At 38.0% G+C, this 14,171-nt stretch overlaps 4 protein-coding genes across 4 annotated transcripts; 2 read left to right on the top strand and 2 right to left on the bottom strand.

Annotated features, from left to right (window-relative positions):
* Window positions 1–1,002: 1,002 nt before the first annotated feature.
* RB195_007809 (uncharacterized protein) lies at window positions 1,003–3,189 on the bottom strand (the record flags this gene model as incomplete). Its single annotated transcript, XM_064181648.1, has 4 exons — window positions 1,003–1,123; window positions 1,927–2,060; window positions 2,288–2,423; window positions 3,062–3,189. The coding sequence occupies 4 exons, from the start codon at window positions 3,187–3,189 to the stop codon at window positions 1,003–1,005; spliced, it is 519 nt and encodes a 172-aa protein (XP_064038424.1).
* A 3,400-nt stretch (window positions 3,190–6,589) lies between these two features.
* Window positions 6,590–11,736, top strand: RB195_007808 (uncharacterized protein; the record flags this gene model as incomplete). The annotated part of the gene is made up of 10 exons (XM_013448284.2): window positions 6,590–6,646; window positions 7,433–7,604; window positions 9,204–9,310; window positions 9,714–9,812; window positions 9,870–10,022; window positions 10,100–10,238; window positions 10,612–10,730; window positions 10,856–10,951; window positions 11,458–11,568; window positions 11,641–11,736. The coding sequence occupies 10 exons, from the start codon at window positions 6,590–6,592 to the stop codon at window positions 11,734–11,736; spliced, it is 1,149 nt and encodes a 382-aa protein (XP_013303738.2).
* Window positions 11,737–12,457: 721 nt separating this feature from the next.
* RB195_007807 (uncharacterized protein) lies at window positions 12,458–12,784 on the bottom strand (the record flags this gene model as incomplete). Its single annotated transcript, XM_064181647.1, has 1 exon — window positions 12,458–12,784. The coding sequence occupies one exon, from the start codon at window positions 12,782–12,784 to the stop codon at window positions 12,458–12,460; it is 327 nt and encodes a 108-aa protein (XP_064038423.1).
* Window positions 12,785–12,863: 79 nt separating this feature from the next.
* Window positions 12,864–13,247, top strand: RB195_007806 (uncharacterized protein; the record flags this gene model as incomplete). Its single annotated transcript, XM_064181646.1, has 1 exon — window positions 12,864–13,247. The coding sequence occupies one exon, from the start codon at window positions 12,864–12,866 to the stop codon at window positions 13,245–13,247; it is 384 nt and encodes a 127-aa protein (XP_064038422.1).
* Window positions 13,248–14,171: the final 924 nt, after the last annotated feature.

The raw sequence follows: 14,171 nt of genomic DNA, 5'->3' as shown, positions 1-14,171 counted from the left end.
GAGTGGAGCTAGCCAGGGTCCCAACCTGTTCACAATCGTTGGCTTCACCGCGTCACTTGGGGCGAGGCCGCAACTGCACCGAATGTCATGTAGTTTTCGCTTGACTATAAGAAGACTTGGTGCTCTCGATCCACAGAGGCTCTATCGCACCTCAAAAAAGTTTCGAACATAATTTTAGTAGTAAAATTTAATTTGGTAGTAAAAACTTCAAAAAAATGAACCGTAGGGCATGAAATGTCTTTCCAATTTTCAAAAAACTTGGATTGAAGAGGACTTCTTACCATAATTGGACATTTTATTCGCATTTTTTTGCATAACGTGCAATCATTTTCGATCGATACGGAAAAATCTATAAGCACTCCAACAAGGGCCTGACGCTGTAGATTCTTCACCTCGAGAAGGGATGGGGAGGGCGGGGGGAGAATTTTTGTGCAAACTGATCGTCTCCGATCATAGTATAATCACAAATCAATCGATAACATATATAGGCTAGAGTACAAACAAAACTTAGAGGGAATCGACACATCGCATCGCCGACGTCCGACAAAATGAGGGCGCCCCAATTTAAACTTGCCTTCAACGTTTTTGTTGGGGGGCGCATTTCATGAATTTTGGAAAACCTTTTCGGATGGTTGATGTCTTTAACCGACGAATCGAAGGGATTCAATTCTTCGACATGATACAAATAATTAAATGAGGATTTCTTGAGATGTTATCCAGGACCAAGAATCCACGCCCGGGGGGATTTTTATTTCTCTGAATATATTGACAACAAATTTACATCTTTATTTACACCATACATATCTACATATTTACAACGCTACAACCGAATAAATTATTTTTTTAAGGGAAAAGTAATGGAATTGTGGTGTACATGAAATATTAAATAAAATAAATAAAAATACAAAATTTGAAATATATATAAAATATATATATATATGAAATTTGAAATATATGAAATAAAATAGAAAGAGTACATAAAATAGCTTATTTACAAACAATTCATGCTGATTCATCACCAGAAGATGACGTGGAATCGATCCATTTCGAGTTTCGCGGTAATTTCTCTGTCGTTCTAGCATCGATGGAATGCAGATAAGGCAGCATGGTAAGCACAGTTTTCCTGAAATGTCAGGAAAACATCACTTAGATATTTTCTTTCAACTTTTTAGAACAACAAAGTTGTTACAATAAATAAGAAAGTAAACAAAAATAAATAAAAGCATCCATAGGCTACATTAACATCAATATCGATACTTTATATGGATTACTTGACTCTAAGAAGCTGGATTGGGAGAGAAAATCGTTGTCTCGTCGTTGTGTGAAATAGTGAATATATAAATACAATATAAATGTAAATATAATGTAATTGTAACATAACTAAAATTATATATTCCGCCAAAATAAATTGATTCTCATACATATATCAAGTAAAAGTCTTTAAATTGTATTTGAAACGATATAGTTGAGGACCACGAGAACTGCAATCGTTCCCGTACGTATTTCGTCGGAGTAATGTGTGAGGCGGGCACGCCCCTCTGTCGATCGATGGAACGATAATCGATACGGCGATGACAATGAATGAGGATTTCGCGGCAACGACGACTATGAACTGATATTAATGCAATCGCACAATTACATGAATGAGAGGATCAACGAAAACGATTGAAAAAAGAAAAAAAAACAAGAGAAGAGGAGTTTTGAAGAGTTTATATCCTTATCGACTGTACCATCCATTGGCAGAGGTAGAGCGGCGGACAGAAGGGTGCGCTTCCATTAAGGACGCAATGCTTCAGGCAAATACAGTAATTACGGCACCGAATGTATCTGTACGCACTTTTCCAAATCCATATGTTAAATCTGTATCTTTAGGGTTGGTCGAAAGTTCTCCTCTGAAGAGGATCGGTTCTGCAAAAGTATGGATACCTGTACTGTTTGAGAATCCGTTCGTTTCTTGCCCAAGATGGCGGGAACCAGCCAGGATTCCCTATGAGACTAAGAGATGTGAGTTGAGGGCAACTTTTGTGGAGATTATGTAGAAGTGTAGGGATTCGTCGGACCTGAACCTTCATTCACAATCAATCAATAAACAGGGTTTAAGAATATGGTCTGAGAATAGGTATGCAATAAGCGTGTTTACAGTTACCGCCGAACCTATTGTGCCGGCCTGACGCACCGCCCCGCCAATCGATGGCAGGGACGCGGAGCGTCAGGCCAACTCAATACCTTGCGGCGTGACTGCATATTTCGATGATTAATACGATAGAGGATACGGTAGAAGACTTACCATATTAAAATCGATACTCAACGTTTTTAAACGAGGAAATATCGGCATATTCAAGGCGTTCTCATTGAGAAGATTCCCATCCGCTATGAGATGTATAAGTGTGTTACGACTTTGTATTACAATCCATGGAAGAATCCTAAACGTGAAGATTATGGGAAATAATTTCAAAAAGACTTCCATAAGGCGTTATGTTGGGGTTTTTTTGAGCATTCTGAAAAATACGGAAGTAATTTCTCAAATTTCAAAAAGTATGGAGCGAAAAAAAACATTATCGTAGGCCGTCAATCGATATGGTGTGGAAAAATCGATTCATTTTCAAATTGTCAAAGTTTTCCTTAATATGTTCTCCCGGAATCGACGATTTCTTCATTGTTCTTTCACAGTGAATAATAGACAGTTTTCTCAGTGTGAGACATGACTGAAGGAAATCTACATTTTTCACTCCATTTTAATTTTAATTTTATTTTTTTCTAAAAAAGAATCCTTCTATTTTGTTACCGTAATGCAGTACCTTTAAACACGTATAAAAAAAGCAAAAGTCACATTTTTCTTTTGATGTAAATTTGACTCGAGAAAAGAAAAATCAAAAATCATAATCTTAAAAAATTCTACATTTTTCACTCCATTTTAATTTCAATTTTATTTTTTCTAAAAAATATTCTTCTATTTTGTTACCGTAATGCAGTACCTTTAAACACGTATAAAAAAATCAAAAGCCACATTTTTCTTTTGAAATAAATTTAACTCGAATAGAGAAAAAAAACAGGCTCTAACCTGAGGTTTTGACCGGAAATATCGATCGAAAGAACGTTCGGTCCGCTACGAACAATACTGATAGAACATCTGTTGATTGAGGAATGAGTAGTAGTATGATAGCATACGGTAGGATGTGTAGGTATCATTCGATAATTCAGAGAAATTGAAAGTGACACATTGTTATGAAGCTCTATTAGGACACCGATAGACAGCTTATCATGCCTGGCACCGCCGGCCGATCAGATAACTGCGACGGAATCGCGCGCTTGACCATCCGCCAGCGATATTTGCGGCAGAGCATAGTGCCTTAAAGGCATCACCCCACGAATCTGAGATGGTAACGATTTCAGGTGGAGTATTCTGATACGGGATCGTAGATTAAGGAAAAGGAGGTGATTCCGTCCATTTTTTTCCTAATTGCCGTAAAAAAAAACGGTCCCGGAAGATGCGGAGCGTGCACAAGGCTGGCGCGCTCCAATCGAACACCTTGTGAAAAATAGTGGGCCGGAACGCTGGAAGCCGTATCGTCCGGGCCGTTTTTTACGGCAATTAGGAAGAAATGGACGGAATCAACCTCCTGTCCATAGTCTCCTATACTGTATACGTATACTCCACCTGAAATCCGTACCACCTCAGATTCGTGGTATGCTCCCTTTAAGTATGTACGATTTAAGTATGCTCTTTACGGATACGGTGCTAATGACCTATAGTAGGAAAAAAGGCGCTAAATAAACGGATATTGGTCATAGATCCAGAACTTCTGACTACAGAAAAAAATCGTAGGAGTTTCTCAGTGAAGTACAGCCGATTGATTTACTAGTAGATAAAAATAGCCATCATTTTTTTGAAATTATTATTTGGAATTTTAATTATTTTTTATTTATTTTATTTCATGTATATTATTATATATTATTGTATTACTATTGTATATTACTATTGTATTATTCTATATTGTAATATGTTACTATACATATATTTATATCTTTATTTATTAATTTTATTTTCTAATTTGCTGTTTTAAAATTATTATTTGTTTTTGATAAACCAAGAGAATTGAATAACTACAATAAATGAATTTAAGTTACCCTCGATTCATTTTTATCGTTCAACTTAGGATATACTGCAGATTTATCTCAACATTGTTTATTCATTTATTTATTCGAACTTATTTTTTCTAAATTCTAAATTTTATAAATTTTTAACCAACTTAACTTCAGATTACAATTTCTTAAAGAAGAAAACTTGCTTTAAAGTTTTTTTTTGAAATGTTCAACGCTCTCTAGTGCTTGGATAATGTTTTGTTCACAAATTTCCCCCACATCTTTTTTTGTTATGGACTTTGCGCCTAAATCTCAAGGTGTATTTGTTTATTTCTCTATTTTTTTTTACCGATATACGTTTTTAATACAATTAAGATGTACTAAAAATACAATGAGAAAATGAGGAAAATAAGAAAAAGTTTAAAAATTTGAAAATAAATTGTGGAACTGATCATATGGTAAATTCCGATGAAAATTGCGTTTTCTCGAGAAAAAAAGAGATAAAATTTTGTTTATTTCTACAAATAGGCAACTAAAAGAGATTGTGTACTGTATATCAGTTGTGTATGTATGGTACGGACGGGCGTTACGTCATGCACTTGAAATGGACAACATCAACGTATTACACTGCCTTCTGTCCTTGATTATCAGTCGGGTAAACTACTTTTCAAGACAGTTTTTTTATCAGAGAACGGTTTTTATTCCATTCTGCGGTTTCTAATCACTGAACTCGTTTTTTCTCTTTCTTTATTGCTCTTTTTTTAAAGCGTTTTCTCTTAAAATCCATACCAAATTAATTTATGAGAATGACATTTTGTGAAGAACAATCAAATGGGTCAAGAGTATTTACTCATCTTACCTGTTTATATTTATATTATTTATACTACAATCACATTTTCATCGTTTGTCATTCATCATTTATCTTGTCTTTACAGTTGTATGATTCTTTTCTTAATGCTAAAAAAAGTTAAGGGAAAATCAAGGTCAGAAAAGAAAGAGAGAAGAAAAAAAGCGAAAAAAAATTATAACAAAACGAAAACTATTGTATATGATATAGTGTGTGATGATGGAAAGTTCCAGAGACCTAGACTTATTAAGTTAGCAGATCTCAGGAGTTACACAAGAAAAAAACATCAACCCAACCTTATTTAGCAATAATTTCTATCTAAAAAGAAGTCGCATAAAAATATTTAAAAAAAAAAACTCCCTACCATCATGAGAAAATTTTCCGTCCAATTTACCTACCCATATTGACAAGTAAAAAATCAAAATCAAAGTTCAGTGTATTTTGAAATCGAATGAAATATCATCATTTTTTGAGGAAGTTATGTGGTGCCTTAGTGATGATAACTGGTTATTTCATAAGTATACACTATGAAAAAATCACTATAAATATCAGTTATCAACTATCATTTCCTATCAACAACCGTATCAGTAATTGTTTACTATATTGTAATGTCATTAACACATTTTTCAATTTTTTTCTCATTGCTATGTTTTTTCTTTGATTTTGCACGTTTTTTTCCCCAAGGATTCATGGATGTCACCATAATTTGACAGTTCAAAGTAAACAAAATGCGTCGTATTCAATTCTTAGAATTTTCTTAGAATTTTCTTAGAATATGAGAGATCCAAAAAGAAAGGAAAAGTCCACGAAAACGTACGCAGTCGTAATGTAGGCTGTAAATCACTTTTCATCTCCATAAACAACATTTATGCCTTATAAGTAAACATATTATGCCATAAATCATCACCAATAGCTCCATTTCCACCATAAATATGTAATTAAGGATAAATAGAAGCGAGGAAACTCATTGATCCTTGTTGCAGGGCTCCTTAGCTGTGTTTCTATCTGATCCTTCAACAAAAACATGTAATTTTAGTTTTTCAGCATTTATTTACTTGATTATTATTAATTTCTCTTTGGAAAATCACAGTGAGGCTCTAAAAAAGAGCTTTATTCACCTGCAGCTTCAATTGAAAGAAAATAATTTAATTTTCAATGCATTTTTAATCTCTAGATACAAAATTGATAGATCGGATGACCTCCGCTTAGACACTGTATATGTAGGCCGGGTTAATGAACCTCAAACGTTTCTGAATTGAAGTCGAACGTGTTGACGGATCCTAATTGATATTATTATTGATTGATTGATACCCCAAACAATTTGTTCTTTCTTTATTTCCAATAATTGGTTTAAATAAGCTAATCACCTGACTCTTTGTCATTTTGTGGATTGGTTCCCCATTTCCGGATCTGTAATATTAAAACGGTTTTCGATTTTGAAATATATAGATTTTAAACGCCTAAAGAAGGTTCTACGTTATGGTACCTCTTATAAATGTGGTGATTTGTAAGGTGATAATTTTACTCGTCTCGTATTTTGTAGATGGATCGAAATAACAGTTTTCTTCGTTTTTTTTTTTTGTCTTGTTTAGAAATTACTGCATCAAATCCTTTATTTTTCAAGTACTTCACGTGAAAATTGCGTTTTATTTCTAGGCAATGATAATCAAGAAAACATTCGATGAGTCTGAAGAAATTGTTGTGTCGAAGAAGGAGGTGAGATTTTTTTTTATCTCTTATCTACAGAACGAATTGATTAAGTGCATTATTGTCGAGTTTAAGTGCTTTTAAAGTTGGTTAAGTTCCATTGAAAAATGAGGTTTTGTCTGGTCGAAGCACATGAAACCTTCAAAAATGTTTCATTTTTAAATATAAAAATATAAAAATACAAAAATATAATCAATAAAAAGGTCTATGTAAGCGTGAAAGAGTTTTGATTTGGATAAGGGCTCGAAATTTTCAAGTGGATATCGAAGTATTTAGGGAAAAAAGAGCTTATACTTAGCCTATTTCATGTGTATTAGCCTCAGGGTTTTGTTACAATTTTACTTTTTCATTATTATTCATTATTATAATATTATTATTCATTATTTCTACCAGTGATTTGAAAATGAACCCTTTAAAAGCATCACCCCGCGAATCTGGGGTGGTACGGATTCCAGGTGGAGTATTCGTATACGGGGTCGTAGATTATGGTGAGGAGGGTGATTCCGTCCATTACTTCCTAATTGCCTTAAAAAACGGCCCGGAAGATACGGCTTCGGGCGTTCTGGCGCACTATTTTCTATAAAGAGTTCGGTTGGAGCGCGCCAGCCGTGTGCACGCGCCGCATCCTCCCGGCCGTCTTTTACGACAATTTGGAAGAAATGGACGGAATCACCCCCGTCTCCATAATCTACTCCATAATCCCGCATACGAATACTCCACCTGAAATCCGTACCACCTCAGATTCGTGGGGTAATGCCTTTAAAACGACTACATATGTATGTCACCTACTTTCAGCTACGCCTGTTCGTTTTGAACTGCTTGGAGAAGGTCTCCTGTTCGGCATCACATGCTCAACAACTTGCTGACATTCTGATTTGCTCCGATTATCGTGGCCATTACTCTCATGGATTGAATCGGTTGCATATCTATGTGAACGATTTGGCCGAGAAATCAACAGCAAGCGAAGGTGTGCTTATACTCATATATTATATAGTATTTATTTCTATTTCCTCCATATTTGTATTCATTTTTTACTTATTATATGTTTATATTAAATTATTTTCATACAAAGGATAAAGGATAACGTTTCTGGCGTTAATCAATCCACTTGGGATACGGCCCCACGTTCACCTCACTATCTTCATATATTTACATCTATCTATTTTTTATGTTTTTATATTTGTGTCTATTTCGACTAAAAAATCTAGTGCATACGATGATTAGTACAAGTGCTACCAAGACTTCAAGCCCTATCCAGTAAAATTTTTCCAGCTGGATAAACGTGTCCTTGTGGAAAAATGTATCCAACATTTTATTTTAACATTCCAACATTTCCAACATGTATTGTTATCCAATAAAAATTTGTCCTCGAACCGATACACCATGCAGCGCAGAAATACGTCTCTACTCGTTTTAGCTCTGAAATGTTCCTGCAAAAACGGCTAGGTCCCGCAGCGAAGTGTAGCTGCACTGAATTTGCGTCAGCAAAATGACTAAATAGTATTGGAAAGCATGTTTGGAAAAAGAAATCACCGACAGTTCTTTTTTCATTGTCCTATTTATCCTCGAAAATGTAAAATAATAATAATAATAATAAATAGTGATAATAAAATTAAAAAATATATTGGGCACGGACTCCAGCTATGGCGTGGCGCAGCGGTAACCAGCTCCCATAGTGTCTGCGCTTTCGATGTTTCGATTCAGCCCTAAGTAAACGAGACCCTTTTTACCTCAGGATTCCATAAAAAGGTGTTGGATCTGTCAGGTGAGTATAAGGATACTAGTTTGATACAGTTCAACTGGCCCTGTACCTTATCGAATAGGTCCCATACAGTTCTTCGATGCTTCTGATTTGAAGCCGACCGTATTGGTACCGTAGACGACCGTATAACCGATTCCTCGTTGATGGACCGCAGCCAATTACTTCATCCTTCTTATCCACTCCTTTTTTTTTATCCTTATCTTTTTATCCACTCCTCTTTTTTATCTTTATCTTTTTATCCACTTTTCTAGAATGTTGATTTCAAGCCATTTAATTCCTCTTTTCTTTTTTTTTTCTTCTTTTAAAATTTTATTTGTTAGTCTTTTGTTGCAATACACATTTAAAGTCATCTTTATCCTCAAAAAGAACAAAAAGAACAACTTGGGACAATGTACGCACGTAGTAGGAATATAACCTTAAGAAAAAGCATATTTATTTCGTTCTCAGAGTTTTGCTGAGGTCCAGCAATATTTTATGGATTTTTAAGTACACAATAAAATATGATAAAGCTTAGAAATTAAGCCATTTTGGATCTTTTTTAGAGGATTTTGTAAAAACTTCTTATTTTTTGTATTAATTCTTCTGCAATATCTAAAAAAAATCCAGAGCTTTATCATTGAAATTGTTTAACTATTGCATCAGGAAATTTGAAAAGAAAAGTATAGTCAGGCTCATTTTTTACAAGTTTAAGAACAAGAAAAAACTACTTCAAAACTCTCGCGAACGTATTCTCCTACATATTTACAAGTTTACAGTCTGACAAAGACTAGACCTTCCATTCTAAATAAATACAATTAATTATAGGTGAACCACTCATCATCAAACAGAAAGGTTCCACCGCATGGGTAGACGGTTGCAATCTGCTTGGGCCAGTAGTTGGAAATTTTTGTATGAAGCTAGCTATTCAGAAGGTGAGACAATAGATAATAGACAATTTTTTTGTATTTTGTGGCATTCATGGCGGACGGACGGGGATTGGTCCCTCGCGTTTGTCCGCACATGCCAATCGATGGAAGAATAATCGATATGTGATGACGCTGATGCGAAAAATGACTCTGCAATGATCAATAGGACTCGGACTATTGCTGATCATGTTCAATTTTACGAAAAAGAATGAAGAGCTATCAACTAAAAAAGCCAAGAGAAGCTTTGAGAGATTTATTGACGTCATCGTCCTATCGATTTTTGTCTCATCGATCGGTGAGTGCAGAGAGACAGGGTATTAGCAGCTGCGTCCGCCAAGAAGGTAACGTACCAGGGCGGTACTATAGAACTGCGTACGAAAACTCTATCCATTCAACATTTTCCATACAGGCTCGCGAAAATGGCATTGGATGGGTGGTGGCGAAAAACTCGAATCATTTCGGAATTGCAGGATGGTATGCTGAAGCCGCTATTAGGCAAGGTCTTGTGGTAAGGTTAAGTAGTCATCCCTACGGATTTATGTAAGCAGAACATTTCACATTCCAGGGTATGGCCTTCACAAACACTTCTCCGTGTGTTTTCCCAACAAATTCCGCTGAAAAAAGTCTTGGATCGAATCCAATTTGCATGGCAGCTCCGGCAGAAAATGGCGACTCGTTTTTCCTTGACATGGCGTCGACAACAGTTGCTTATGGAAAAGTAAACCAAAACATTATTCATATTTTCATAAACTTTTCTCACTGGCAAATTTATTGTGTTGATCACTCGATCTACAGATAGAAGTTGTGGATCGTCGTGGAGGGAAACGCATTCCAAGGAGCTGGGGAGCGGACGCCGAAGGAATCGAGACGCAGGATCCTAAGGAGGTGTTGAATGGTGGAGGGCTGCAACCTCTTGGTGGATCTGAATCTACAGGTGTGTGTGGCCGTACTTATGTTGATCCAAGCGACCGCGACGCGCCTCCTGCTCCGGATAGGTGGTCCAATATAGAGAGTGTCCAGGTAAAAGGGGCCCACGTGTGTCGCCATCGTCCACGAATATCTGTCCCATGAAGACAGTGGTTCTGAAAGATAATACAAAACGACTACGGTCAAGAATCCACGAGCCCGCGCCCCGCCCCCGCGCATTTGCCGCCGATCTACAGTAAGCGCATGCGCGCCAGGACCTCCGCCTAGTCCCGGGGGCCGCTTTGGAAGTCTGCCAATGGCTTCGTCACATGTGATGCCCGCAAGCGATTTGTACCGTTCCCGGGATTTTAATCCAATGTAGAAGTACCTGGATCATCTAGGTGGCTACAAAGGAACTGGTCTATGCATGATGGTGGAGATCCTGTGCGGAATAATGGCTGGTTCATCGTTCGGGAAATCGATTAGAAAGTGGCAAACAACCGATGAGAATGCAAATTTGGTGAGAAAACAAAGCTAATGAGTCATTCAGAATCTCAGCAGTAGAATCATTTTCCATATTTATGGATTTTTCGAGAACCAAAAACAACTATCAGTTGGTGACTGAAAAAAAAGAACTCCTTTTAGGGTCAATGCTTCGTTGCCATCGATCCTGAATGCTTTGCACCAGGTTTCGGCGAACGATTGAGTTGTTTCCTCGATGAGACTAGAGATTTGAAACCGGTAGGTGAATGTGTACTGGTTTTTCAAAAGAAAAAATCTTTTTAATTAGAACTTCATGTGCCTATGGATAAGAAGTGAAGGATTTATTGGCAGGAGAACGGTGTAGCTTAAATCACTATGAAAGTCTACTATTACATTTATTATTATTTATTATCAATAATTAATTTATTACTATTCATTTATTATATACTACTATTAAGTAAAAGAGCTCAGCCGACATCACTTCAAGTAGATATCAATGTAGTAGGGAAAAACAACCATAGTTGAGATCGCTTTCCTGTTCTTCTCTCTCTATAGTTCACACCAGGTGTGTTCGTCCACGAGAGCGCGCCGCACCTACCGCAACGCACGGTACTCTCGAAGACGAATAACGCTGGTTAGGTTGAATACAATCGACACCGATTGTACTCACATCAAAAAACCAATACAGCCAAATTTCTTAAAATATATAAATCCATAGAAATGGAGTAGCGAATATGATCTGCACTATATTCTATACTTCTCAGGTTGATTCTTCCCATCCAGTACAAGTGGCTGGTGATCCAGAACGTGCACATATGTATATGTGCGATGAATTGGATGGAATCGTCTATAAGAAAAGTCAGCTGGAACATTTAGTGAGTTCTTGAAATAAATGGGAAGTCAAAATATCTCAACATGGATCTAATTCCCAAATTATTAAATTCCAGGAAAAACTCGGGAATGATCTGGGAGTGCTGATGTTTAAAGCGAAGAAGATGAAATCACAGGATTTCAATGATGAGCCAACATCCAGACTACATTAGTTCACAGGATAATTGTTCCAAAATAATATGATAATTATGATATTTTATTCCTCTTAGTTTATTTTATATGCAAGAGATCTGTTGGTTTTAAATCCACAAATTATAATGTTGTATGAAAATTTGGTTTATTCTTTATAACACATATCCGTCTCTAAATATCACAGTGTTAAAAATATCTTAACTGAGAGTTAATTACAAACAGTCATTTATTTGCAATTAATCCTAATTGATATCCATTTTCTGTCTTTACCGTTTGCTGTCTAACTTCGAATTCGAACACAAGAAATCAGCTTTGAATCGCCTTTAGCATTTTCAAACACCAACTTCCACCTCATAATAAATAACTACAAAACTCCAGCGGACGTATAACATAACCAAGTCCACTGAACCAGGCTCAATCCTACTTAGCATCAATCCACAGCAAAACTACAGTATCACATCTAAAAGTTTCTCTTGAAATCATCTGTTAGCTACTGGTAAACTTTAGTAAACGAAAGTACTCGGCACCAGTTTGTGGCCCTAAAGAGGGCCGTTGGGTTAGATATTTGTGCCGTAGAGGTGATCGGAGCTCTACCTGCACGAGGTGTATTTGGTCACAGCCTTCGTGCCCTCGGAAACCGCGTGTTTGGCGAGTTCCCCGGGGAGGACGAGTCGGACAGCCGTCTGGATCTCGCGGGAGGAGATCGTCGATCGCTTGTTGTAGTGCGCGAGTCGCGACGCCTCAGCGGCGATGCGTTCGAAGACGTCGTTCACGAACGAATTCATGATCGACATCGCCTTCGACGACACGCCGGTGTCTGGGTGCACCTGTTTGAGCACACGGTAGATGTAGACCGAGTAGCTCTCCCTCCGATGACTCCTCTTCTTCTTGTCTCCGGACCGGCTGGACTTCTCGCTCTTCATCTCCTTCTTCGATGATTTCGCCGATGGCTTCGATGGCATGACGTCGACGTTTCCTGGCAAACCAGTAGATGAGGCACTTCATCGCCTGCTTCTCTTGAAAGCAGAGCTGGGATAATGCTCCGCCCACAGCTTGGGGGCGGAGCATACACGCAGCCCGGCTCTCTATAAGACGTCACAGTTCTCAGTCGATATGTGTGTTCATCTCGCAGTTCTCGGTGTTCAACATGTCTGGACGTGGAAAAGGAGGCAAGTCGAAGAGCGGAGGGAAAGCGAAGTCGCGTTCGTCCCGAGCTGGGCTCCAGTTCCCCGTCGGTCGTCTGCATCGCATGCTCCGCAAGGGAAACTACGCCTCTCGCATCGGAAGTGGGGCTCCCGTCTACCTGGCCGCGGTTCTCGAGTACCTCGCCGCTGAGGTGCTCGAGTTGGCGGGGAACGCCGCCCGCGACAACAAAAAGACCCGGATCAATCCCCGTCATGTGCAGCTTGCCGTTCGCAACGACGAGGAGCTGAACAGACTGCTTTCCGGCGTCACTATCGCCCAAGGAGGAGTGCTGCCGAACATCCAGTCCGTTCTTCTCCCGAAGAAGACCGCCGAAGAGAAAGCATAAGTGAAACCAACGATTAATCTAACCCAACGGCCCTCTTTAGGGCCACAACATGTATCGAATGCCTTTTCATTCTTCGATTGTGATTGGTGGCCAAATACATTGCATAATAAATTGTTCTTACATGAGGTGTTCACCTTTTCTTCTTTTACCTAGCGGGTCTACTAGAAGCGTTCATCTCTCATGTGTTGGCTTTTTAAAACAAACTTTGATCGCACATTAGAACATCTCGAGACTAGATGTGATGTCGGAGATGTTCCAGAAAAATCAACTGAACCAAAAAGGTAGAGCATTTCTAAGATGAGAACGATACCGTCTCTGCAGCTTTACATCAAATTTCCACAAAGAGAGGTTAATTGTGATGTTATTGGTGTTAAGGGTTTTTGGACGGTATCAGAATAACTTTCTGGGATATTTGCAGTGCACTTGCAGCAAAAATAAGGGTAGCAATGTCTTTGATCAAATATCCGCAAAAATCTCATGAAGGAAACGGAAAAAAAATTGAAAATTAAGCTTGCAAAGTTAGCCATGAATACGCAACGACTGTTTTTATAAAACCATAGAAGGTATGTCCTCGCCGCTTGATGAGACAGACAGATATCCACGAGAATGATTGTGTTGCACTTATTCATAGTAGATGATGGAGTCCTGGATTGCATCCAGAGGAGCATATCGGAGTTCTTAGTGACTTTTTGTAGATGAGTCTTGAAATGTGCTTCATTCTATCGGAACGAGGAATTATCGGATTTCTGGCTGGATGATCTCTTTTATGTTATCATGGAATATCCTATGGAAATGATGTTTCCATGTATTCTCTCTCCTTTCATACCTTTGTACCTCATTCTATCTCTGCAACGATTGCTGCGTCCATGGTGTGAAGCTGAGATGAACGTGTTCACTGACACGTTCAGGGTCACCACGTTGCGC

This window comes from Necator americanus, chromosome I (assembly GCF_031761385.1).
Source record: "Necator americanus strain Aroian chromosome I, whole genome shotgun sequence".
Taxonomy (NCBI): Eukaryota; Metazoa; Nematoda; class Chromadorea; order Rhabditida; family Ancylostomatidae; genus Necator; species Necator americanus.
This window is presented reverse-complemented; position numbering and strand designations above follow the sequence as displayed.